This window comes from Dipteris shenzhenensis, chromosome 30 (assembly GCF_047967505.1).
Source record: "Dipteris shenzhenensis isolate YYH24624 ecotype China chromosome 30, Dip_SZ_1.0, whole genome shotgun sequence".
NCBI lineage: Eukaryota > Viridiplantae > Streptophyta > Polypodiopsida > Gleicheniales > Dipteridaceae > Dipteris > Dipteris shenzhenensis.
In genome coordinates this window covers 6,482,376-6,508,375 of record NC_141625.1, presented here as the reverse complement: position 1 = coordinate 6,508,375, position 26,000 = coordinate 6,482,376, and the positions used below count along the sequence as shown (strand labels likewise).

Here is a 26,000-nt window from a genome sequence, read left to right as displayed (position 1 = left end):
TGCAAAGCTCATTCCATTGTAGAGTTCTCTATTCTGCAGAAATCCATAGATTCAATTTACTACAAACGCTACAACGGCCAACGTTTATCCACGTCATATGATGATATTGAGCGTTCAAACTAATTTGACATTCAAACTCTACTAGACAACTAAACACTTGGTGCGGCATTACCTAGTCTCATAAAGGCATGTCAGGTGTGGTCTGGACTAGAGGTTTCATGAGTCCATCTCACTCGGGCATGCCCACCATAGGTGCTGTCTTGACTAGAGGTTTCATGAGTCCATCTCCATCTCGCTGGGGCAACATTGAAGGCGTAAAAGGAGTGCAGCGTTGAGATGAGGGTGATGACGAGGCAAGCGTTGAGATGAGGGTGATGACGAGGCAATGAACAAGAGAGAGAGAGACCACACACAAGTATAGATATGAACCAAAGTCTGAGTTTGCCATTACTACGCTAAGCTCAAAAAAAGTCTGAGTTTGGCATTACTACGCTAAGCTTTTTGAGCTTTGTATTTCTTCAGCCAGCCATCGCCATGGGGCTTCACAGTGAAGAGAAACCTGCTACCTTCTCCCTCGTAGGCTTCCAACGATTCATCCGCCAGAACCCTCTTACAGACCGATTCCCTGTCCATCGCTTCCACCACATCGAATTTTACTGTGGAGATGCCTCCAACACCTGGCGTCGCTTCTCTTGGGGCCTTGGCATGCCCCTCGTCGCCCAATCCGACCAGACTTCCGGCAACCAAACATACTGTAGCTATGCCATCCAGTCCCATGACCTTATTTTCGCCTTCACTGCTCCCTACTCCTCCGCCGTCGACCAGTCCTCTTCCAAAATGCCACACCCCGGCTTCTGCAGCGATGACGCCAGGCGTTTTTTCAATACTCATGGTTTGGGCGTCAGAGCTGTTGGAATTATAGTCGAAGACGCAGACCAAGCTTTCAGAGAGAGCGTTGCCAACGGAGCTATCCCTGCTTTCGAACCCCATAGGCTGTTGGACGAGACCTCTGATGCAGGTGCTGTCGTCTCAGAAGTGAAGCTCTATGGCGACGTCGTCCTCAGGTATATCAGCTTTTTCGGTGGCTTCAAGGGGCCCTTCTTGCCAAACTACGAGCCAGTGGACTCTCCTCCGATCACTTACGGATTGCTGAGGTTAGATCATGCTGTTGGGAACGTTCCCAGCTTGCGGGAGAGCGTCCAATACATCGCCAACTTCACGGGATTCCATGAATTTGCAGAATTTACAGCAGACGATGTGGGGACTGCAGAGAGTGGCTTGAACTCTGTAGTACTCGCAAGCAATAACGAAATGGTTCTCCTTCCTCTTAACGAGCCAGTCTTTGGAACTAAACGGAAATCCCAAATTCAAACCTATCTCGAATACAACGAAGGTCCTGGGCTTCAGCACCTTGCTCTTCTTTGTGAAGATATCATTGCGACTTTGACGGAGATGAGAAAGAGAACACATCTGGGGGGCTTCGACTTTATGCCCAAGCCCCCTTCAACGTATTACCGAAACCTGCGAAACAGAGTGAGTGATATATTGAGCGAGACGCAAATGAACGAGTGTGAAGACTTGGGTATTTTGGTTGACAGAGATGACCAGGGTGTGCTTCTCCAGATCTTCACCAAACCTGTGGGGGACAGGTAATCTACCTTAAAAATGTGTAGTTGTCCTTGCCTTCTTATTGGCTGCAATTAACAAGTAAACCTCAAGGTCCAATCTGCAAATTGGAAATTGCATCAATTTGCAGCCTTGCCCAAAAGGAGGAACTGGTGGGTCTGTGCGCGTGTGTGTTTGTGTGTGTGTGTGTGTGTGTGTGTGTGTGTTTGAGAGAGAGAGAGAGAGAGAGAGAGAGAGAGAGAGAGAGAGGCCTTAGGGGACTATGAGACAAGGTGCAATCAAAGAAGTATCTCATCCAAGCCACTATGGCCTGATGCAAGGTGCTATAGGCCTTGCTAAGTGCTATACTAAGAAACTCAAGATGTCCATACCTGGCCATTACCTGCTCCGGCCAGCCGCCTACCAGCCCTGAGCATTCTGCCTCTGTTCTGGACCTTTTCCAGCCATGCGAAGTCTGCTCCAGCTCCTTGCACCCTCCTGCAGTCCACCTTACAGATCCGTACACTGGTACATTCAATCCCATACAGTTCCTGCTTGATCTTGGGGCAGTTCTGTACCACTTCTGTTCTCCAGGGGAGCTCTACCTTGCCAGGTATGCTTCTAGGTGTGCTGCCCCACATGACAGCCTATGTGCTGCCCACATGACAGCCTATGTGCTGTCCATGTGGCAGCCTCTTTTCTTGCATTATCTTTCGTTGTATGCTGCCCACATGACAACCGATGTGCTGTCCATGTGGCAGCCCTGGTTCCATGTTAGATCTGACCATGTGGCATCCCAAATCAATGCCAGCATGTCTTCCAACACACATGGTGCACCTCCCCTTTGCTCTCCTCATTTGGGGGCTCATAGATGGGGAGGTGACCACACAAAATCCAACATTGTGGTTTGAAGAGTTACGAGTCTATCTACAGTCTCCATTATTTCCAGGATCACCGTGTGGCATGTGCATAGCTCTGTATGGCATCTTCCTTATGCCTCTGATGTTGCTGAGGCTCCATGCTGGGGAGAACCTGCACTACAGGCTAAATTGGGAGGCAAGGGTGCACAGTTTCCAAGGAGCATCAGGGAAAAACCTGTACCGAGGATCCTTCATCTATGCATTTTATCTGTGTTGACTTCTTTACTGAACTATTGCTTTCATTCATTTGAGGGTAGCTGATAACTCTGTAAATGTGGACTGCAGGGCTTGCTCAGAAAGTAGCTGTCGAAGTATGTTTTGATGCATGCCTAAATGTATGTTTTTGCTGATGGGAATAAATACTCTATTTGTGATGTTTCTGTCTTCAGCACGGGTAAGGGATCTAACACCAAATTTTGACTGCAGACCTACAATTTTCTTAGAAATGATTCAACGTATTGGTTGTATGGAAGCTAAGGAAGACGGAAAATTTCACCAGAAAGGTGGCTGTGGAGGCTTTGGCAAGGGGAACTTTTCAGAGTTATTCAAGTCAATTGAGGAGTACGAGAAAACTCTTGATGGCAGTTTGAAGGTGCAATGAGATTGTGACTTTGTAACAGGTATCATATATAATAGAGCATTAGATCTAAAAATGTATGTGTAATGGAAGTGTGTGAGATTTACCACTCAGTAAAGGGGTATTATGTGTTGTAGAGCATTTGATCTATGATTCCATTATAAATTGCCGTTGAATATAAGTTGATGGATGTGGTATTATGGTCTTGCCATGATGATTAAATCACGAGCAAGACAGCTTCAGCCACCTCTTAGCAGTATCGTATTTAACTTTTAAAAAAATCTCAAGTGTACTGGAATAAATTTTATTCTGGTTCTTTTGGTCTTGATTTCTGAGTTCTCATGGTTTTGAATATCACTTTCATGTACTATTTTGGGTTTGCTCAGCTGGTATTGCGATAATTCTATCTTAAATGGTGCGTTGCCCTATCAGCTAGATTTAGATGCTGGTTTGGGAGAGACTAAAATGAAATCATTTAGACTTCACAAGAAGTTGTAGCTTCACAAGAAGAGATTTTGGACTACTTTTTGATTAGCCTTCTCCATTAGTGCTAGCCTTCATCATGGCTGAGTCTGCCCTTCACCTCTGGAGTGCCGACAGAAACTCAGTACAAAGACTGTATAAATGGATGCTCATGTGTGGGTGTGTGGGTTTGTATGTGTGAGAGCATATTTTTATACTATGGTCTACACCCACTATTGGGCGCTGATGACATCAGTGGGATGTCATAGTAGCTAGTCCCTGCTATGCGTGATAGAGTTTATGGTTTTCAACCCTATGAGTGACTATCATGAGATTGAAACTGCACTATGTTGTGTTTTTAGAGGATGAGTTTGGAAATGTTCCTGGATTCACCTAGGTATATGCTTGTGTCATATTAGCGGACATGCAAATTTCATCTTTTTGAAGTTTTCGTCCATGTTGCGGCATGTTGGTATTAAATTGTGTGTTGTCCTATTAGCTAGACTTAGATGCTTGTTTGGGAGAGACTAAAATGAAATTGTTTAGACTTCACAAGGAGTTGTAGCTTGAATCAAGAGATTTTGGACTACTTTTTGATTAGCCACTATGGTCTACACCCACTGTTAGTGGGGATGTCATAGTAGCTAGTCCCTGCTATGCGTGATGGAGTTTATGGTTTTCAATCTTATGAATGACTATTGTGAGATTTGTTTTTAGAGGATGAGCTTGGGAATGTTCCTGGATTCACTTAGGTATATACTTTTTTATTAGCCTTCTCCCTTAGTGCTAGCCTTCGTCATGGTTGAGTCTGCCCTTCACCTCCGGAGTGCCGATAGAAACCAAGTACGAAGACTGTATATAAATGGATGCTCAAGTATGTGTGGGTGTGTGGATTTGTGTGTGTGAGAGCATATTTTTATGCTATGGTCTGCACCCACTGTTGAGCGCTGATGACATCAGTGGGGATGTCATAGTAGCTAGTCCTTGCTATGCGTGATGGAGTTTATGGTTTTCAACCTTATGAGTATGTTGTGTTTTTAGAGAATAGTTTGGGAATGTTCTTGGATTCATCTAGGTATTTGTTGAGCAATTATCAAGTAGATTTACTTGCTTAATGTCCTAAGCTCCATATCTTTAAAATACGGCGACTCTCTTTTTAAATATGTTCTTGGTTGGGAGACTTGAGAAGAGCATTACTGTGTAATGCTAAAGAACCTTTCCAAAATGAATACTTGCAAAATTTAAAAGCTTTGTACACATTACACCTATGGATACTAGATTGGCTCTCTAGTGGGGTAGAGCGTGTACTATGCATATTTATTTCAATTGTGTAGAGAACATGCGTCCCGAATCACAAGTGAACAAATGATAGTGTGAGGGCAACGTAACAAAGGAGATGTAACAATGCTTGCATGAATGGTTACGAATTTTATGCACTGTCCAGTCCTTTATCACCAACCTGCGGCATGTCACCATTTCCATGTGACCCCTTAGTAGTCAAATCTCCTCAATTAGTTGGATCCCTCATAATTGCTTTTCATATTTCAGAAAAGTGAGTATCACACTCACATTTTCCTTTTAATGATTCTAGGAAATCATTCTCGAATTGAGTAAAACTCAATTCATTAACAATTGGCATTCTTCTTAGGGAGTCTACTACCACATTGAACTTCCCCTTCCGATACGTTAGTTGGATATTGAACTCTTGCATTGTTTCAACCCATATAATTTTTATTTCTTTAAGCTCTAGGCCTGATTGCAAATCCACTTAATACTTTCTTGATAAAAAATGATCTCAAATTTGGCACCATACAAATAGTGCCTCCATTTCTTCAAAGCATAGACTATAGCATATAATTCCTTCTCATATGTCGAGTAACTCCGTTGGGCACGGTTTAACTTTTTGCGTTCAAAAGCCACTGGTAGACCCTTTTATAAAAGGACCAACCCAACAGCAAAGTCATTGGTGTCTGTTCAACCACGAATGATTCATTGGGTTCCACTACCTCTAAGACAAGAGCAGATTCTATAGTCACTTTTAATTTCTCGAAACTATTCTTTTGAGGTTCACCCCATTCCATTCCCCTTAACCTGTTTTGTCATCGGAACAACGGTCTTAGCATAGTTTGGGATGAATTTCCTATGAAACCCAGACAAACCTAAGAATGTCTACATTCTTGTAGGTTTGTAGGATGTGTCATTCCAATATGGCCCTTACCTTCTAGTGATCCATACGAATCCCTTCTTGGGATATAATATGTCCCAAGTAATTTCCTTGTTTTGCAAAGAATTCACATGATTTGGATTCTTTTGCAAAAACAGAATTATCTATAAGCAATTGGGTCACTTTTCTCAAAGATTCCAAATGCTTTTTTCTCGTTTTACTATAGATTAGGATAGCATCTAAAAATACTAGAGCAAATTTTCCTAAATATGGTCTTAATACATTGTTCATAAGTGTCATTAAAATTGATGGAGCATTCATTAAACCAAATGGCATTACTTTCAACTGAAATAGGCCCCCCCTAGTTGGTGAAAGCTCTTATTAAGTATTTAGTTAGTGTGGGGGAGGGGAGAGTGGTATATGATGGAAAAATATTTAGGGATAAAGGGGGAGGGCTTGAATTAAATAAACGAGGGAGGGGGAGGGGCAATAATTAGTCTCATGTGGTGGAGCGGGAGAGCTTCAATTAAGAAAAGGGGGGAGGGGAATGGGCATGAAAGATGGAGGGACGTGTGAGATTGGGAAGGGGGGGGACCACTTATGAAGGACATTAAAGAGGAAAGGACATCCGAAAGGACTATTTTGTCACATTATATTACTGTATAGGCTAGTGGTAGGGCTCACGTGTGGGAAAAAAAGAAGGTTTTGAGTTCGACTCTTTTCTTGAACGTTTGGGGAAGCCACCTTTGGACATAGTCTATACACCATGGAGAAACATAAATTAAAGCATAAATAGATTATCCATAGACTAAATAACATAGGTTAATTAAAGCATACATAGATTAGCCATAGACATCAATAAACATAGGTTAATTAAAGCATAAATAAATTAAGCCATAGATAAACATAGATTAATTAAGCCTCCATGAAAAAAAACTAATTAATTAATGGGTTGGAATAGGAGAGAGTGATAATTCCCATATCTATTACGAAATGATGTCTTAGGGACATCCTCTTGTCTAATTCACACTTGGTGATATCCTGATTTTAGTAAAATATTTTTCCTCTTGCAATTGATCAAAGATCTCACCAATGCGAGGCATAGGATATTTATTTTTTATTGTAATATTATTTAAGGCTCTATAATCTATGCATAAATGCACAACACCATCTTTTTTCTTACTAATAAAACTTGTGATGACCATGGTGAATTACTAAGGTGAATTTGGCCCTTCCTTAGGTATTCAACTAGTTGTCTTTCGACCTCACGTTATTCCATTTGACTAAATCTACATGGTGGTTTACAAATAGGGTAGATCGAGGAATTATGTCTATTTTATGATCTAACTTCTCAACAACACCTAAGCTATGATATACCAGAAGCCAACTCCAATGATCTCCTAATGCTCCATGCCCTCATAGCGTCTCTTCAGCATTGTCAACTCCTCCAAGCTCAGCGCCCTCTACAACAAACTCCGACCTCTGAAGACAACCTCACATAGCTGTAACGGCTTGGGGACATCAAATAAATGCGCATAGATCACAAGCGACTGGGATGCCAATAGAACCACCAACTCCTAGCATCAAAGACACCTGTAATGCGGCTCGACTCCAACTCTTGCTAGCTGCCATCAACAAGCTCATATGACCTTCCCTCCCTACTATAGTGCAGAGTAGCCTCCAATGCAGTCTCCTGCACCACCAACAGGCTTGCATTGACGACCAAAGCCCACGGAGCTCCAGGCTCCACATGCAAACAGCATTGGCTCCAACAGCCAGCTCTCTACTCGCGGCTCCCCAGAGAGGCTCCATTTAGCGTAGCTTTGACAGAGTAGTAGCAGCACCTCATCATCAACCTCCACGAGTGTTTCAATGAACAACGCTCCTCCAACTCCTTACATCAGCACAACTTCAAGCATTAGCGCTTTGAGCTCCGGCCTCCATACGCCTCAGCCAACGAGCTGAGATCTCTGCACGGCACTTCAAACTCCACACCTGATGGCACAACTCATTTTCCACTACGCAGCTCTAGTTCTAGTAGCGAGACATAGCCGAACAACATACTCCCATAGTTGACACAATCACTTCACCATCATCTCCCACGATGAGCTCTCACGCTCATTCTGTTCAGAATCCAAGGTTTGGACCCTACGCCACATGGCAGATAAGCTCCTATAAATTTGACCTTAGGTTTGGTCATTGCTTGGCCACATGGCACAACCTAATCTCCATGCCACATCTGTTAGAAAATACCCAACAGAGGGTACACGCAGCGGAAATAATGCCCAGGAGCTGACACAGTGTGCGGTGTGGGTGTGGAATCACAAACTTCTTTACTTATGTGCATTCAATAGGTGTGCAGACTCATTAATAGACAATGAACCAAACTAGATAGAGAAACCACCAAATAATATATTTCCGTCCACAACTATGGACACAATACAAGAGAGACAGATCCAGAGTCCCACCAATGGTGTGGTCCTCTGATCTTACCACAAAGTCCTCCTCCTATCTGCTGGCTATCTCTAGACTAGAGTCCGCGTGCTCCACCTCGAGCGTAAGTAAACTTTCCGTCTAGGATGATCCTCTCCACCTTGCTGTCTGGAAACCAGTCTAGGTGGGCAGCTTCCTGGCTAAGTCTGCAGCCCTGCTAGCACCTCTCTATCCTCCTGTATGTAGGTCCAGAGGGTGGCTACCTGCTGCTCCTTTCTGCTCTGGATCTGCTGCTGCAAGTGATGATGAAATGAGGCCTGAATGGCCCCCTTATATAGCCCTCAAGGGCCTGGCCAGCCAACCGACCCAGCAGCCCTAGAAAGGGCCGACTGCTGGTCGGTTCAGCCACCTGCCCCTGGCCGACCAAAACCGACCCACAGCTCCCTATTTATGGGACTGTGGGCTGCCCTTTTGGGGCACTCATTACAAGGGCCCTTGGCCCACCTTTCAAGGGCAGATGCCCTATAAATATAGGGTCCAGTCCCCCCCAAAACCTACTGCAGACAGTGCGCCTCCTGTCTAGATCCATCGCAATCTGTCCCAGCCATGCTTCCGCACTTTTCTGGCCCTTTGTCCTGCACATAATAGTTCTAGATGTGCTGCCCACATGACAGCCATGATGCTGTCTATGTGGCAGCCCCTTTCTCTCTTTTTTTGTTGGGTACTGCCCTAGGTCTCCCTCCCCCATGCTCTCCTCATATGGGGGCTTACAGATGGGGAGGTGACCTTTCCAACACCCCCTCTCACCGACACATCTCAGCCCAATGCCAACACGTCGATGAAGATGCTCCAGTAACTCACTGGTCGTAGTCCTCTGGAACCTTTCGGTGTCGAAATCTTTTCCTGGCTTTGCATCCAGTGGCTCCTGCTCCACCAGGTCCGGTTCCGCTTTGGCACACCATCCTGGTACACAGGTCCACTCTGGTAGCACCTCCTGGTACCACCTCCTTCAGTCGCATTCCCGCCTCTGAACTCGAGCAATCCAGCCGTCACGATCTTCAAGTTGTCCCCCTCATAATGAGTGAACAACCTGGAGTCTTCCAGGCACCATGCTCTGAGGGTCTGTTTCAACCCGTCCTTCCTTTGGCAAGGTTTGCAACCAATGAATATTTCCAGATAACCTGGACCATGAACTCTCGCTGAGTGCTCAAGCAGGTACTCTTCTGGCTTCAGTACTCTTTGTCCACCAGCTTCTAGCAATCTGCGTCCAAGATTTGAAGAAGCACCAATACTTCCCCTTCTGCCTTCGAAGAAGGCCAATTCCTTCCAATCTCGGATCACCTGAGACAAATGAAGAGCAGAATCTCTCCACAGCATGCTATAAAGGCTCAAATGCGGAATATCAAATACATACCAGACTGTTGTACTGCTTGAATGTTCGCTTTGAAAGCAAACCCTGTACCTCAATGAGGCACCTGCCAAGATCCTGTGTAATCCTGTACTGTCTGTAAAGAATAAGGGAGAGAGATAGGAGACTCAAGTTCAGCTTTCTTCACAACACACAAAAGAGAGAGGACACAAGGTTGGAGGGTGAAGCCTTTCTTCACTTTTGCACACAACAACAATACAATAGAAGAGGGAAATACCCTATATGTCAAAACCTAGAATACGTGGTTCATATGTGAACCCAAACCAAAAACATACGTGGTAGTCTAACTACACCACGAGTACAACTAACATAGGCGGTGACATAAATGATAGTCATCCAGGAGATATGTCGGGGATAGAGCTTGATATCTCAACACTCCCCCTCAAGCTCAAATCCATCTCACGTACACCAAGCAAGCTCCTAAATCTGCGAAGCTTCTCGGTACCCAATGCCTTCGTAAAGATATCAGCCACCTGCTCCTCAGTGCTGACATAGACAAGATCAATCTCACCAGCTAGAACCTTCTCTCTCACAAAGTGATAATGCACCTCAATGTGCTTCGTTCTAGCATGATAAACTGGGTTATTAGCAAGCATGATGCTGCTAATGTTGTCACAATGAATGACAACTGCTGCATGAACTGACTGTCCCATATCTGCAAGTAGCTTTCGTAACCAAGCTACCTCACATGCAGCCATTGCTGCACCCCTGTACTCAGCCTCTGTGCTCGACAAGGCAACTGTTGGCTGCTTCTTGCTGCTCCAACTGATGGCACCACTCCCAAGGGAAAACATAAAACCACTAGTAGATCTCCTGTCTGAGACACTACCAGCCCAGTCAGCATCTGTGTATCCATGTACCTGTAATGCACACCCAGCTTCATAAAATAGTCCATAATGCAATGTGGACTTCACATACCGCAGTATGCGCCTAGCCGCATCCAAATGTGGCTTCCTCGGTGCCTGCATAAACTGACTCACCAGCCCCACAGCATAGCTCAAATCTGGTCGGGTTATAGTCATGTAAATCAAGCTACCTACTATGCGCCTGTACATAGTAATATCTTCAAGAAGCTCACCTGACTCTGCATTGAGCTTCACATTCTGCTCCAATGGAACAGAGATAGGCTTACAGCCTGTCATCCCATATTTGGACAGCATGTCCAAACCGTATTGCCTTTGCAACAGCCATATCCCACTCGGGGATCTAATAACCTCAATGCCCAAGAAGTAACGCAGCTCTCCCAAATCCTTCATCTCAAATTTTTGCTTCAACAGCAGCTTCACTTCATTAATGTCTGCATCACTATCACCTGTAATAATCAAGTCATCAACATAGATGACTATAAGCACAATCCCTCTGTTTGTCCTTTTCACATAAAGTGAAAAATCTGAATTGGAAATCTGAAATCCAATAGTGACAAGATATTGCCCTATCTTGTCTGACCATGCCCTCGGCGCCTGTTTTAAGCCATACAAGGCTTTGCGCAACCTGCATACAAAATCGGGGTGTGCTTTATCCTCATAACCTTCTGGCTGCATCATATAAACCTCTTCCTGCAAGTCACCATGCAAGAAGGCATTTTTCACATCCATCTGATGCAAAGACCATCCCTTTGCAGCAGCCATAGCAATTACTGCTCTCACGGTTGCCATCCTTGCAACTGGGCTGAAAGTTTCCTCATAGTCAATTCCATATGTCTGTGCAAAACCTTTGGCAACCAATCTTGCCTTGTACCTGCTAACAGACCCATCAGCATTGTGCTTTACTTTGTAAACCCACTTGCAGCCAATAGCCTTCTTATCATGAGGCAAAGGCATCAAATCCCAAGTGTGGTTTGCATCCAAGGCAGCCATCTCTTCATCCATAGCTGCTTCCCAATTTTTATGCCCTGCTGCATCCTCAAAACATGTGGGCTCTGGCTCCTCTAGAACCTTGACCATATAAGCATAGTGATGTGCTGTATACCCATCATATCTCAGCCTGTCAACTGGATACTTAATACGAGTGGACCTCCGTACAACTGGATCAGTTGCAGGAGTCTTTAAATCATGCCTGCTTTTCCTTGCACCAGGTGTAACAACAGAAGGAATCCCAAGTTCCTCATCAAGGCTCATTTCAGAGCCACTTGACTCTCCATCAACATGAGAGCTACCAGCAGACACATCAAACACTGGAGCATGGTCCACTTTTTCTTTTCCCTTATGTGATACCTGCACAACACTATCAGGACTGCCATGTGACGATTCACTAGATCTCAATCTCCCTGTCCATGCATTAGATCCACTAGTAGAGGACTCTCTGGGTCCACTCAAGGCTTGAGATTGCTGCTCTGCATTTATTGCAGCATTCCCATTTCCTGCATCTGCATCTCCTACCATAACAGTTGGTGCATACCAGCTGCTCATTTCATCAAAAACAACATCTCTGCTCACTTGCATTTTGCGGGTGGAAGGGTTATAACAGCGATACCCTTTCTGGTGCTGAGCATATCCAATAAAGATGCATTTTTCTGCCTTTGGATCCAGCTTTGTTCTCTTCTCATCAGGAACATGAACATAAGCTATGCAACCAAATACCTTCAAGTGAGAAATATCTGGTTTTTGGCCTGTATACATTTCTTCAGGCGTCATGCCATGGACAGCTGCAGTGGGGGTTCTGTTCATAATATAAACAGCAGTTGCTACTGCTTCAGCCCAAAAATAATCAGGCATGTTTTTCTCATTTAGGATCGCCCGTCCTACTTCTGCAATATGCCTGTTCTTCCTTTCTGCAACCCCATTCTGCTGAGGGGTAGACCTGCATGAGTACTTCCTTTGAATTCCCTGTTCTTTCAGATATTCACAAAATTCTTCTGAAAAGTACTCTCCCCCTCCATCAGATCTTAGCACTTTAATATGCACACCTTTCTCTTTTTCAACCATGGCCTTAAAAGCCTTGAAATGGCTGAACACTTCACTTTTGTGCTTCATAAAATAAATCCACACCTTCCTAGTGTAGTCATCAATAAACGTCACATAATAATGGCATCCACCAATAGAAGCAGCTTTGGTTGTCCAAACATCTGAATGGATCACTTCCAAAGGTCTTCTGCTCACCTTAGCATTTTTGGGAAATGCATGTCTGGCCTGCTTACCCATTTGGCATGCTTCACATACCTTTTGCATTCCCTCAACTCTGAATTTAGGCAAACCTGCAACAATGTTTTTCGTTTGCATAGATTTCAGCCTTTGTATATTCACGTGCCCAATGCGCTTGTGCCATATCTCAATATCTGCAATGACACCTCTCCCATGCGCAAACATAGCAGCTTTCACCTCAGGCATATCAACATCCAAGGTGAACATTCTTCCATTTTTGTTGCCTTTCGCAACCAAGCGGCATTTATTTTTCAAGTCCTCAACAAAGCATCCATCAGGATTAAATCTAACCTGCAGACCTTGCTCAACCATCTGGCCAACTGAAACCAGGTTCTTAGTGATTTTTGGAACATGAAGTACATCTGCCAAGTACTTTGTTTTGCCATCCTGCATAGCCAATGGCACTTTACCAACCTGCGTAATTGGGTGCGCAGTATCATCACCTGTTTCAACATAACCTGGCTTATCCAAATTTCTGACATCATGAAACCACTCACCATGACTGGTCATGTGGTTAGAGGCACCTGAATCAACATACCAAACATCATTGCAAGCTGCAGCATCTCCTGACATGGAGTTAACCATATGCTGCATCACAAAAAGGTGCTCATTTCTGTCGTCACCATGCCCACTTGATGATGCATAGTTGCTTTGCTGCAACTTTCCACTTTTGATGTCATTCTGCTTTTTATAGCATGTATTCTCCTTGTGTCCAGGCTTTCCACAATAATAGCATTCTATGCTGCTATTTACTTGCTGGTTCCTTTGCCATGAACCACGGCCTCTTTGGCTCCCCCTGCCTCTAGAACTACCACGTCCTCCTCCATAGGACTGGTTTTCCTGTTGTTGCTGTTGGTTCTGATTTCCTGCACAGCCACCAGAACGGCCTCTTCCTCTACCTCTGCCTCTACCTGTATTCGAGTAGAAAGCAGTCTCTTGAGAAGTTGAGGTGGCTGAACCACCATTCCTTTGCTCTTCACTCAGCAAGAGAGCAATAAGTTCCTGAAAATTTGGAAATGTTTCACGGACTCCAATGGATGTCCGAAATTGTGCATAATCTTTCCCAAGACCATTCAAGGTCACGGACACTAAGTCCTCATCATCAACAGGTGCTCCAATGGAGGCAAGAGAATCTGCAAGGCCTTTCACCTTCAAGGAATACTCATTTATATTCAGATTTTTCCTTTGCACATTGTGCAACTCCTGCTTTAGCTGCATCTTTCGTGCTTTGGTATTTGTGCTATACAGCTTTACCAATGTATCCCATGCCTCCTTAGGCGTCTCTAGATCCTGTATATGCACAATCATAGAATCTGAAATGCTAACGGACAGCCAATACAGGCATTTTCTGGCTTTTTCATGCCATTCTTTAAAGGCCTTCAATTCAGCAGGAGTGGGAGCAGCACCCAAAACTGGTTCTGCAGTTTCACCACTGATGTAATCCCAAACTCCCTTTCCCATAAAGAAGTTTGTCATCCTGAACTTCCATGCTTGGAAGTTGTTCTTGTCAAGCTTCTCACTGACAATGGTAGACAGATTCTCAGACATTTTACAAATCACGAATTGCAACAGCAACCTGTAAACACAGCAAATGCCTCAGAAGGGCAAATAGCAAAACTTCTGCAAAGAGCCTCACAGGGGCAGATCTGCAACACTGACGAAAGTGGTATTTCACCACACAGTCACTTCCTCGTGACGATTTTGCATCAACAGGCAACAGGCATGAATCTGCAACTCCCAATATCTCTGCACATAGGCATACGATGCAATTTCTATGGCACCTTTTCACCGACTAGCCGCGCGCGGTGGTCGCACAGCAAAAACAGGGCCTTTTTCTGAGTGCCTGCGAAGAACTTCCGCCTTCGAAACGGGCCCCGAAACGGCCTCAAATCTCGCCGCACCGCGAAGGGCCTCTCAATCTGAAGCAGTGCACTCCTGCACTTCTGGCTATGCTACCTGCAGAGATTTGCTCCCAAACTCGAAATAGGAAAGCTACACTGGTCCTCTTACCAGGACACCACAAACTTGGCTAGCTTTCTTGAGCTCCTTACCACGAACAAGGCTCTGATACCATGTAAAGAATAAGGGAGAGAGATAGGAGACTCAAGTTCAGCTTTCTTCACAACACACAAAAGAGAGAGGACACAAGGTTGGAGGGTGAAGCCTTTCTTCACTTTTGCACACAACAACAATACAATAGAAGAGGGAAATACCCTATATGTCAAAACCTAGAATACGTGGTTCATATGTGAACCCAAACCAAAAACATACGTGGTAGTCTAACTACACCACGAGTACAACTAACATAGGCGGTGACATAAATGATAGTCATCCAGGAGATATGTCGGGGATAGAGCTTGATATCTCAACACTGTCCCCTTCTGAAGTCCAGCATCCATCTGACCATGAGACCCCAGGGCTTTCCATGGAATCCACCCTCGTGTCAGTGTCAACAGCCATACACCTGGAAGGTACCAAGCGCCCCATACTGTCCTTCACCTTCACAAAGGCATCTGACTCCTCGTCGACCCACATCTCTATGTCAGACATCCTTACTGTGACTTCTAGATCAACATATCTGACCTCGGTAACACTCGGTGATGTCACCAGGAACAACTCTTCGATTACCACATTTGCTTTGGCCTTTCCCTCTGAATTTGAGTCAGACTCGTGTTTGTTTTTCTGATCCGCCTTTTTCTTTCTGCAGTCCTTTGCAAAATGTCTGGGCGTATCACAATAGAAACACTTCTTCTTGTGCTTTCTCTTCGAAGTCCCCTCGTTGTCAGAGTCATCTTTATTGGACTTGCCACCGTTAGGCTTGCCCTTTCCTTTCCCAGCGGAATCCTTCACTAGCATCGCCTTGTCATCTTTGTCCTCGTTGTAGAGCTTCTCCCGAGCTTCCTCCTGTAGCAGTGATTGGACGCAACTCCTCAAACGTCAGAGGTTTGGTCCTCTGTCCTGCTGTCACGGTCGTAACAAAGCTCTTGAAACTCCGAGGCAATCTTCTCAGTACCATCAAGGCCAGATGGCATGAGTCTGTCTTCTGACCAATTGCTGCCAGCTGATCCCGCACCACCTTGACTTTCGTCAAATGGCTATGTATCGAATCGCCTTCTTCCATATCAAGATTGTAGAGTTGATGCTGAAGAAGCACAATCTGGGAGGTATTGTCTGTCTCGTACAGATCTTTCAGTGTGGCCCACGCCTCTACTGACGTCTCGGCCAGCTGGATATGTGGAAGAACGGAGTCCGCCGTAGTCCCTATAATTATTGCCAGGGCATGGGCATCTCTTTCTTCCCAAGCTTCAAACTCTACTCTGTCTACTGCCATGAGTACCTCCCCTTTACTGTCCACCATGTCCTCCGGCTTCGACTCCTCTCCGGTGGTCAGCTTCCACAACTTCCGAGCCACTAAATGACTCCGGATCTTCACTTTCCAGATCGCGGATCTTCACTTTCCAGATCGGGTAATTAGTCCCGTCCAGGTTCCCAGACTCTCCAAAGTTAGGGATAGTGAAAGAGAGAAAACTGGAGGAGGAGGAAGGGAAAGCAGGGGCTGAAGAGGCTGTAGATGTCGACATCTCTGCTGTATATACCACACAGCAAAGTCAACCAAACTCAATTTCAGTAAACCAGAATTCTGAACGCACCTGACTGAACCTGAGTCACCCTCCTTCTCGCAAGGACACAATCCTCCAGTCGTGGAAGTCGATTCCCTAGAGCTTCTGAATCAGGGTCATCCTTCAGCAAGGTCCCTGCCTTCAGGCTCCCACACCTGTGAGCCTCCTACTTGGGCTCTGATACCATGTTAGAAAATACCCAACAGAGGGTACACACAGCGGAAATAATGCCCAGGAGCTCACACAGTGTGCGGTGTGGGTGTGGAATCACAAACTTCTTTACTTATGTGCATTCAATAGGTGTGCAGACTCATTAATAGACAATGAACCAAACTAGATAGAGAAACCACCAAATAATATATTTCCGTCCACAACTATGGACACAATACAAGAGAGACAGATCCAGAGTCCCACCAATGGTGTGGTCCTCTGATCTTACCACAAAGTCCTCCTCCTATCTGCTGGCTATCTCTAGACTAGAGTCCGCGTGCTCCACCTCGAGCGTAAGTAAACTTTCCGTCTAGGATGATCCTCTCCACCTTGCTGTCTGGAAACCAGTCTAGGTGGGCAGCTTCCTGGCTAAGTCTGCAGCCCTGCTAGCACCTCTCTATCCTCCTGTATGTAGGTCCAGAGGGTGGCTACCTGCTGCTCCTTTCTGCTCTGGATCTGCTGCTGCAAGTGATGATGAAATGAGGCCTGAATGGCCCCCTTATATAGCCCTCAAGGGCCTGGCCAGCCAACCGACCCAGCAGCCCTAGAAAGGGCCGACTGCTGGTCGGTTCAGCCACCTGCCCCTGGCTGACCAAAACCGACCCACAGCTCCCTATTTATGGGACTGTGGGCTGCCCTTTTGGGGCACTCATTACAAGGGCCCTTGGCCCACCTTTCAAGGGCAGATGCCCTATAAATATAGGGTCCAGTCCCCCCCAAAACCTACTGCAGACAGTGCGCCTCCTGTCTAGATCCATCGCAATCTGTCCCAGCCATGCTTCCGCACTTTTCTGGCCCTCTGTCCTGCACATAATAGTTCTAGATGTGCTGCCCACATGACAGCCATGATGCTGTCTATCTGGCAGCCCCTTTCTCTCTTTTTTTGTTGGGTATTGCCCTAGGTCTCCCTCCCCCATGCTCTTTGAGAGGGAAAGAATGAGGGAGAAGTACAACGGGGAGAGAGTGAGAGAGAGGAGTGACACAAAAGATGTGGGTGTGAAGTGTTGAGCCACACCACAAACTCATAGGTTTTATTAGGATTAGGTTTTTCACCCTATGACTGTCTTAAGACAGTCATAGGTGTCATATCTTTAATAAAGGGGTGGCAATGTACCTTTACCCCAACAACCTCCCACCTAAAGGCCAATGTGCCTAAAGGGGAGAAAAGAATAAAAAATTACAGCAATATACAGTTACTGTATACAAGACCATAAAATAAGAATGGTCTCATCCTAATCCCATGATGTGGCGGCAATGTGCAAACCGCTCTTTAGGCAAGCTCTTAGTGAGCAAATCTGCAGGATTATCATCAAGTATGCACCTTCACAAGCTCAAGTTGCTTGTCTTCCAGTACCTCCCTGATGAAATGATATTTCACATCTATGTGCTTGGTCTTTTGATGAAAGACCGGATTCTTTGCCAACATGATAGCACTCTGACTATCACAATGCAAAACTGGCATATCTCCTGTAATGCCCAAATCTCCCACCAGCAGAGTAAGCCATATTGCTTCCTTGCAAGCCTCAGTGGCTGCAACATATTCAGCTTCAGTAGTTGACAGTGCAACGCATTTCTGCAACCGAGACACCCATGATATAGCACCTCCTGCAAATGTGAAAATATAACCGGTAGTAGACTTCCGGTTATCTGCACTCCCTGCATAGTCTGAATCTGTAAAACCATGCACCAATGCATCCTGCCTACCATAGCATATGCACAAGTCTTTGGTACCCTTGAGATACCTCAAGACACCTTTCACTGCTTCCCAGTGCCGCTTGCCTGGATTTGCCATGTACCTGCTGATGACTCCCACCGCAAAAGCAATATCCGGACGAGTGGCAACCATGGCATACATCAAAGAACCAACTGCAGATGCATACGGAACCTTGGCCATTTCAGCCTTATCATCATCTGATCTGGGGCTGTCCTTACTGCTGAGTTTTAAATGTGGAGGCAACGGGGTACTAATAGACTTCCCCCCCTCCATTTTAAACCTCTGCAGTACTTTGTCAATGTACTCCTTCTGTGACAGAAACAAAAGTCCCTTGGACCTGTCACGAGTAATCCGCATGCCAAGAATATGGTTTGCATCACCCAAGTCTTTCATGTCAAAAGACTTATGCAGTTGTTTCTTTAAAGCACTAATCTCATGCTGAGATTTACTGGCAATCAGCATGTCATCCACATATAGAATGAGTAGCATCAAACTGCCATCCTTTGCCCGTTTGGTGTACAAGCAATGATCGGTCTCACACCTATGATACCCTTGGGACTGCATGAAGGCATCAAACTTCTTGTACCATTCTCTTGGCGCCTGCTTGAGTCCATACAAGCTCCTCTTGAGCTTACACACAAGCTGCTCTTTCCCTTTAACAACATATCCCTCTGGTTGACTCATATAGATCTCATCATGGAGATCTCCGTGAAGAAAAGCAGTCTTCACATCCATCTGACATAAATCCATGTCCTCTTGAGCAACAAGAGCTAACAGTGCTCTCAAAGTAGTCATCTTGACTACAGGGGAAAAAATCTCATCAAAGTCAATGCCCTTCTCCTGCTTAAATCCCTTGGCAACCAATCTGGCCTTATACCTTGGTTAAGTATTTGAATCCACTTTGACTTTGTGAAACCACTTGCATGGCAAAACCTTTCTGCCTGCAGGTAGCTGCACCAAGTCCCATGTATCATTTTGAAGTAGGGAGTCCATTTCTGACTGCATGGCTTTCTCCCACTTCCTTTTCTCTGTTCTTCCCATAGCTTCCTTGAAGCTGGAAGGCTCACCACAATCTGTCAGCATGATAAAATCAGCCACATTATTGGCTCCTGGAACAAACCTGTCAGGAGGCCGTTGTACACGGGTGCTCCTCCTAACAAAATGTTCCGGATTAGGCTGCTGTCTAGCCTGTTCGTCATGCATGACGGGTGGCTGTACCACCATATGTGGCTGTTCTACAGCCCCATTTGCTGGCATATCCAGTGGTGCATCATTGGCAAAATTATATGGCTGATTTTCAGCCTGTATACCCTCTTGAACAGGGTTATCTGCAGCAGCCTGCTGCTGCATATGAATGGGCATTCTTTGCTGTCCGACATCATCATAAATAACCCTCCTGTATTCCACAGGTTGCACGGGTTCTTTGTGTACACTATCCTCTTTAAAGATGACATCATTGCTGCGTATAATCTTCCGTTTAACAGGATCCCATAACCTGTACCCCATTTCACCTTCGTCACCATAACCCATAAAGATGCATCTGGAAGACTTTGGCTCCAGTTTGGTGCGCAGTTCTTTGTGTATATGAGCAAAGCACTCGTAGCCAAACACACGTAAGTGCTTATATGAAGGTGGCTTGCCAGACCACACCTCTTCTGGCACTTTCAACTCCAAAGCCTTGTTCGGCGACCTGTTAATTATCTGAACTGCTGTTTGCACGGCTTCTGCCCAAAAGCCATGGGGCAATGCAGCATAAGACAACATACATCGAACCTTCTCCTGAATAGTTCGATTCATCCGCTCACTTACACCATTTTGAGATGCATTATGAGGGGCTGTGAGTTCCTGTTTAATGCCCTTAGCTTCGCAAAACTGTACAAAAGCAGTTGACACATACTCACCCCCATTATCGGATCTGAGGCATTTCAGCCTGCGACCTGTCCGATTCTCAACCTGAGCGACAAACTTCTTGAAAGCATCTAAGGCATCGCTCTTATGCTTCAAGAAATAGACCCACACTTTGCGTGTGGCATCATCAATAAAAGTAATGAAATACTTTGCACCCCCTAGTGATAGCTGTGGCATCTCACACAAATCAATGTGCACTAGATCAAGTGGTGCTCTATTCTCGGGAGTTCTCCTCTTATGAGGAGTCATAGAATGCTTTCCAAAAATGCAATGATCACAAGTAGGCAAGTCTGAAAATGAAAGAGACGGCAGATAACCCAAATGTGACAGTTCTTGCATTCCTTTAACGGACATGTGTCCCAACCGGCTATGCCACAATGAAACCTTTGGCAGCTCGGTTATGGCAACAACATGATTACCTACACTGGAAACATAAAGAGGGTACAAGGTATCACTCTTATAACCCTCAGCCACTACAACCTGGCCATCAGTAATCACCCATTTGGAATCCCCAAATGCGGTGTGGTAACCACTGTCATCCAACAAGCCAGTGCTAATCAGATTTTTCTTGATTTGCGGCACATGGCGAACACCATCAAGCATAAATATGCGTCCATCAGGGAATACTATCTGTATACTGCCAATCCCTGCAATCTGACATGCATAGTTGTTCCCAAGGTGAACAACTCCATGAGTACCTGTGTAGGAAGTAAACCACTCCCTATATGGAGTAACATGAAAAGAAGCACCTGAATCCAAGAGCCAGGTGTGCATGTCATGGCCATCAATAACCAATGTATGTGCAATTACAGCAAAAGAGCATAAAACATCATGCTTGACTTTCACTGTCTTCTGCTGCAACATTCACTGCATCCAAGTCATCTGCCTTGGCCTTGCCTTTGCCTTTGCTTCCACTGCCTGCATCCTTTGCCTCAGCCTTCTTGGCTTTCTGATCCCGTATAAACTTTAAGCACTTAGACTTCACATGTCCCTTCTTGCCACAGTAAAAGCATTCAATATCCTTTTTGCCACGGGACTGACTGCGAGATTTGGACTTGCTAGCAGATCTCCCCTTCTGCTGAGTCCTGCCTCTTTCTTGTACCTACAAAGCATTTGAAGACTTGCTGCCCGCATTATTCTTCCTGCTCATCTCCTCCATAAGGAGAGAGCTCTCCACATCAGCATATATAAGAGTGACATTTGAATTAGACAGGGTGGTCTTGAAAGTGTCCCAACTCTCAGGGAGGGTACACAACAAGAAAGTAGCCTTGAACTCCTCATCAAGGTTCAACCCCTGTGCAATCAGCTGTGTAAAGATGGCGTTGAACTCACTCGAGTGTGAGGTCATAGCTGTACCTTCCTTCATGCAAAGATCAACCAGCTTCTTCAACCAATAAACCTTACTGGCTGAACTCTTTTGGGCATACAACTCTGCTAGCCTCTGCCATAGGCCATAAGAGGTCCTTAAGAGGTCTTTTCAGCCTGAACATTGAACACAAGAGAATCACTAAGAGTAAGCATGATAGCAGCCCTCGCGGACAAATCTAGCTCCTCCCATTCATCATCTGACATCCCAGATGGCTTGACACCCTTCACCCTTATGGGCTTAGAAATCTTCTTTAGCAGAAGTACATTCAAACACTGTTCTGCCCATAATGCATAATTGTGTGCCCCTTCCAATTTCTTTATGTTCAGAATTGATGATTCACTTCCCCCTGATGCCATATCAGATAAGGAAAGTACTTGACTCCCTGTAAGTCAAAAAATTGACTGAATAAAATTCTGATTTCTCGGAAAAACCTGCTCTATCAAGAGCCAGGAGCACTCACAATAGTGCTGTTTTTTACTGTCAAAAAATCTGCAGCAAAACAGAAAAATTTCCCTCCAGTTACTGTACCTTTTGACACACTGTACCGTGCTCAAATAGGCATAAAACACTGCTGTCCTGGACACTTCTCCCACCTCAGATGAGGTATTGCACTGATTTTATATGCATAAACCACTTGTCATACACTGTTTTGTTCACTGAAAAGAGGCTCCAGACACTTCAGCCTGTCAAAAACCTGCAACAGAAAATGGGACAAATCCCAAGCAATCACCCTTCTGCCAAGGGGATAAAAGGCATCTGAAGGTCTCAAACAGTAACTCAAGTGCTCTCAAGCAAAATCTGGGCAAAAGCCCCTTGATTTGACACCTGTACCAAGTGAAGAACACCTCAACACTGAGGTAGCATACAAAATGTAGCGCTCTCCTGGCACTTTCACCTGACAATGCAATGCATAAACAGCCCTGTGTACACAATAACAACACAGATCCCAATGTACAAACACTGAAGAGAAAATCTTTTGAGCACTGTCAACGATGGACAGTTAGGGACCGAGTAAACTCGATGCGCCCTGGCCAAGCGTGGCTCAACTGAGATTTTTCAAGGTGTCGTACACAAAATGTGACCTGCAGAAATGTCACTGAATACACTGCGGAAACAAGACCAATGTGAGCTCCCTGGCTCCACACTGCCTCAAGGCATACACTGCATAAACTTCCAGGCAAAAGCCCTTTGAAAATGTCACCCAAAAGCTGAGATTTGCACTCAGCAAAAGCATAAAAGCCCTCTGCAAAATCAAGGCATTACCTTCCCGAAACAAGATAACTGTGCAACCACCACACACTGTGGTAGTAGTCACCTCAAGCACGATGGACACGAGGGTTCTTGCTGTACCTTCAACACACAGTTTTGAGAACAGAGCAAGCGGGAATGTAGAGCAGAGTGCTCTCTCTTTTTCTTCTTCCCCCAAAAAAAAACTGCTGTACCTGCTGTACTTGCTGTACCTACTGTACCGGCTGTACTTGCTGGACCTGCTGTACCTGTGCAGGGTACAAATCCCAAAAAAAAATTTCGAAATGCACCTTCTCCTGACGCAGCTCCCTGACGCAGTTCGTACGGTGGCGTCCGTACAGTACGGCCGCCTGTACGGTGTCCGTACGGCGGTACAGACAGCCGTACCTGACCGTACGACGGTTGTACGGTGCGCAGCTAGCTGCTGCTGCGTAGGCGAGCGCCCCGCGCTGCCTCGCGTTGCCTGCGCACTGATCGCGCGCGTCGCCTGCGCGATGCCCTGCTGTAGCCCGTGCGCGCTGCCTGCGCGGTTCCCTGCTGCTGCCCACACACTGCCTGCGCGCTGCCCTGCTCACCCGCGTGGGCTGCCCGCACGCACCGCCCAGCTCTACCCGCACGCACCGCCTTGTGTGTTGGGGTAAAGGCACATTGCCACCCCTTTATTAAAGATATGACACCTATGACTGTCTTAAGACAGTCATAGGGGGAAAACCTAATCCTAATAAAACCTATGAGTTTGTGGTGTGGCTCATCACTTCACACCCGCATCTTGAGTGTCTTTTCTCTCTCTCACCCTCTCCCTCTTGTACTTCTCCCTCTTTCCTTCCCCTTCAACTGGTATCAGAGCCTCACTTCCTCCCTACCCGTGCCTACCTCTCCCTCTACCCCCTCGGGACTTGTGCCATTTTGGCATTGCGCAAGCAGCTAGGGCTGCAGCACGGGACAGCAACGCGGGGCGGCGAGGGTGTATCGCGAGCAATAGCGCGGGCTGCAGCGGATCTGCGAGCAGGGCAAGGCGGCGCCGAACAGCAACAACAGTTGCAACAGCAGCTGCTAGCTGCTACAGCTGCGAGCAGGGCAAGGCGGCGCGCACGTACGCGCAAGCAGCGCGGGCAGACAGGTAGCGCATGCGTGGGCGCTGCGCGCAGGCAACAGCTGGTGATCACGCCATTTTTGTACAGTCGTGTACGGATGTACGGTCGTCCGTACAACTGTATGGACAGCAGTCGACCGTACCGTACGGATCTCCGTACGGACTGAGGCAAGGGCTGTGTTAGGAACTTCTGCGTCAGGGAGCTTCATCAGAGATTTGCATTTCGAAAATTTCTTTTTTCTCTTCTTGGATCTGTACCCTGCACAGGTACAGCAGGTACTTTGGTACCCTGCACTAGTACAAAGGTACAGAAAGTACAGCAGGTACATTTTTTTTTGGGAAGAGGAAAGGAGAGAGAGCACTCTGCTCTTCATTCAGGATCATTTTCAGTTCTCAAAACTGTGTTTTGAAAGTACAGCAAGTACCTTCGTGTCCCTCGTGTCTGAGGTGACTAGTACCACAGTTTGTGGTTGATTGCACAGTTATCTTGTTTCGGGAAGGTAATGCCTTGATTTTGCAGAGGGCTTTTATGCTTTTGCTGAGTGCAAATCTCAGCTTTTGGGTGACATTTTCAAAGGGCTTTTCCCTGGAAGCTTATGCAGTGTATGCCTTGAGGCAGTGTGGAGCCAGGGAACCCACATTAGTCTTGTTTCCGCAGTGTACTCAGTGACATTTCTTGCAGGTCACATTTTGTGTACGACACCTTTTGAAAATCTCAGTTGAGCCACGCTTGGCCAGGGCGCATCGAGTTTACTCGGACCCTAAGTGTCCATCGTTGACAGTGCTCAAAAGATTTTCTCTTCAGTGTCTGTACATTGGGATCTGTGTTGTTATTGTGTACACAGGGCTGTTTATGCATTGCATTGTCAGGTGAAAGTGCCAGGAGAGCGCTACATTTTGTATGCTACCTCAGTGTTGAGGTGTTCTTCACTTGGTACAGGTGTCAAATCAAGGGGCCTTTGCCCAGATTTTGCTTGAGAGCACTTGGGTTACTGTTTGAGACCTTCAGATGCCTTTTATCCCCTTGGCAGAAGGGTGATTGCTTGGGATTTGTCCCATTTTCTGTTGCAGGTTTGTGACAGGCTGAAGTGTCTGGAGCCTCTTTTACAGTGAACAACACAGTGTATGACAAGTGGTTTATGCATATAAAAGCAGTGCAATACCTCATCTGAGGTGGGAGAAGTGATCAGGACAGCAGTGCTTTATGCTTCATCAGATGATGATGCACTGTTAAAGCACCTGTGGAACAGCTGCAGCATTCTGAAATTACTGTTTTATGCCTATTTGAGCACGGTACAGTGTGTCAGAAGGTACAGTAACTGGAGGGAAATTTACTGTTTTGCTGCAGATTCTTTTGACAGTAAAAAACAGCACTATTGTGATATTGAATGCTTTTATTGTGGCAAGAAGGGACATGTGAAGTCTAAGTGCTTCAAGTTCATACGGGATCAGAAAGCCAAGAAGGCTGAAACAAAGGATGCAGGCAGTGGAAGCAAAGGCAAAGGCAAGGCCAAGGCAGATGACTTGGATGCAGTGAATGTTGTAGCAGAGGATAGTGACAGTGACAGACATGATGTTTTATGCTCTTCTGCTGTAATTGCACATACTTTGGTTATTGATGGCCATGACATGCACACCTGGCTCTTGGATTCAGGTGCTTCCTTTCATGTTACCCCTCATAGGGAGTGGTTTACTTCCTACACAGGTACTCATGGAGTTGTTCATCTTGGGAACAACTATGCATGTCAGATTGCAGGGATTGGCAGTATACAGATAGTATTCCCTGATGGACGCATATTTATGCTTTATGGTGTCCGCCATGTGCCGCAAATCAAGAAAAATCTGATTAGCACTGGTTTGTTGGATGACAGTGGTTACCACACCACATTTGGGGATTCCAAATGGGTGATTACTGATGGCCAGGTTGTAGTGGCTGAGGGTTATAAGAGTGATACCTTGTACCCTCTTTATGTTTCCAGTGTGGGTAATCATGTTGTTGCCATAACCGAGCTGCCAAAGGTTTCATTGTGGCATAGCCGGTTGGGACACATGTCTGTTAAAGGAATGCAAGAACTGTCACGTTTGGGTTATCTGCCGTCTCTTTCTTT

General features: G+C 45.8%; 1 protein-coding gene across 2 annotated transcripts; it reads left to right on the top strand.

Moving 5' to 3' along the window:
• Positions 1-473: 473 nt before the first annotated feature.
• LOC147881654 (4-hydroxyphenylpyruvate dioxygenase-like) lies at positions 474-3,243 on the top strand. 2 transcript variants are annotated; one of them, XM_087401748.1, is made up of 3 exons: positions 474-1,649; positions 2,811-2,860; positions 2,952-3,078. In XM_087401748.1, exons 1-2 carry the CDS (start codon positions 535-537, stop codon positions 2,845-2,847), a joined length of 1,152 nt encoding a protein of 383 aa, XP_087257874.1. In that variant the 5' UTR covers positions 474-534; the 3' UTR covers positions 2,848-2,860; positions 2,952-3,078. The 2 variants fall into 2 exon arrangements, with proteins under 2 accessions (XP_087257874.1, XP_087257873.1); XM_087401747.1 differs by lacking the exon at positions 2,811-2,860 and having other exon boundaries at positions 2,952-3,243.
• The last annotated feature ends 22,757 nt before the right edge of the window (positions 3,244-26,000 follow it).

Coding starts and splice junctions, on each gene's coding strand:
- LOC147881654 (XM_087401747.1), top strand. CDS start 535: ATGGGGCTTCACAGTGAAGAGAAACCTGCTACCTTCTCCCTCGTAGGC. Junction 1,650..2,951: donor ACCAAACCTGTGGGGGACAG/GTAATCTACCTT, acceptor TTTTGACTGCAG/ACCTACAATTTTCTTAGAAA.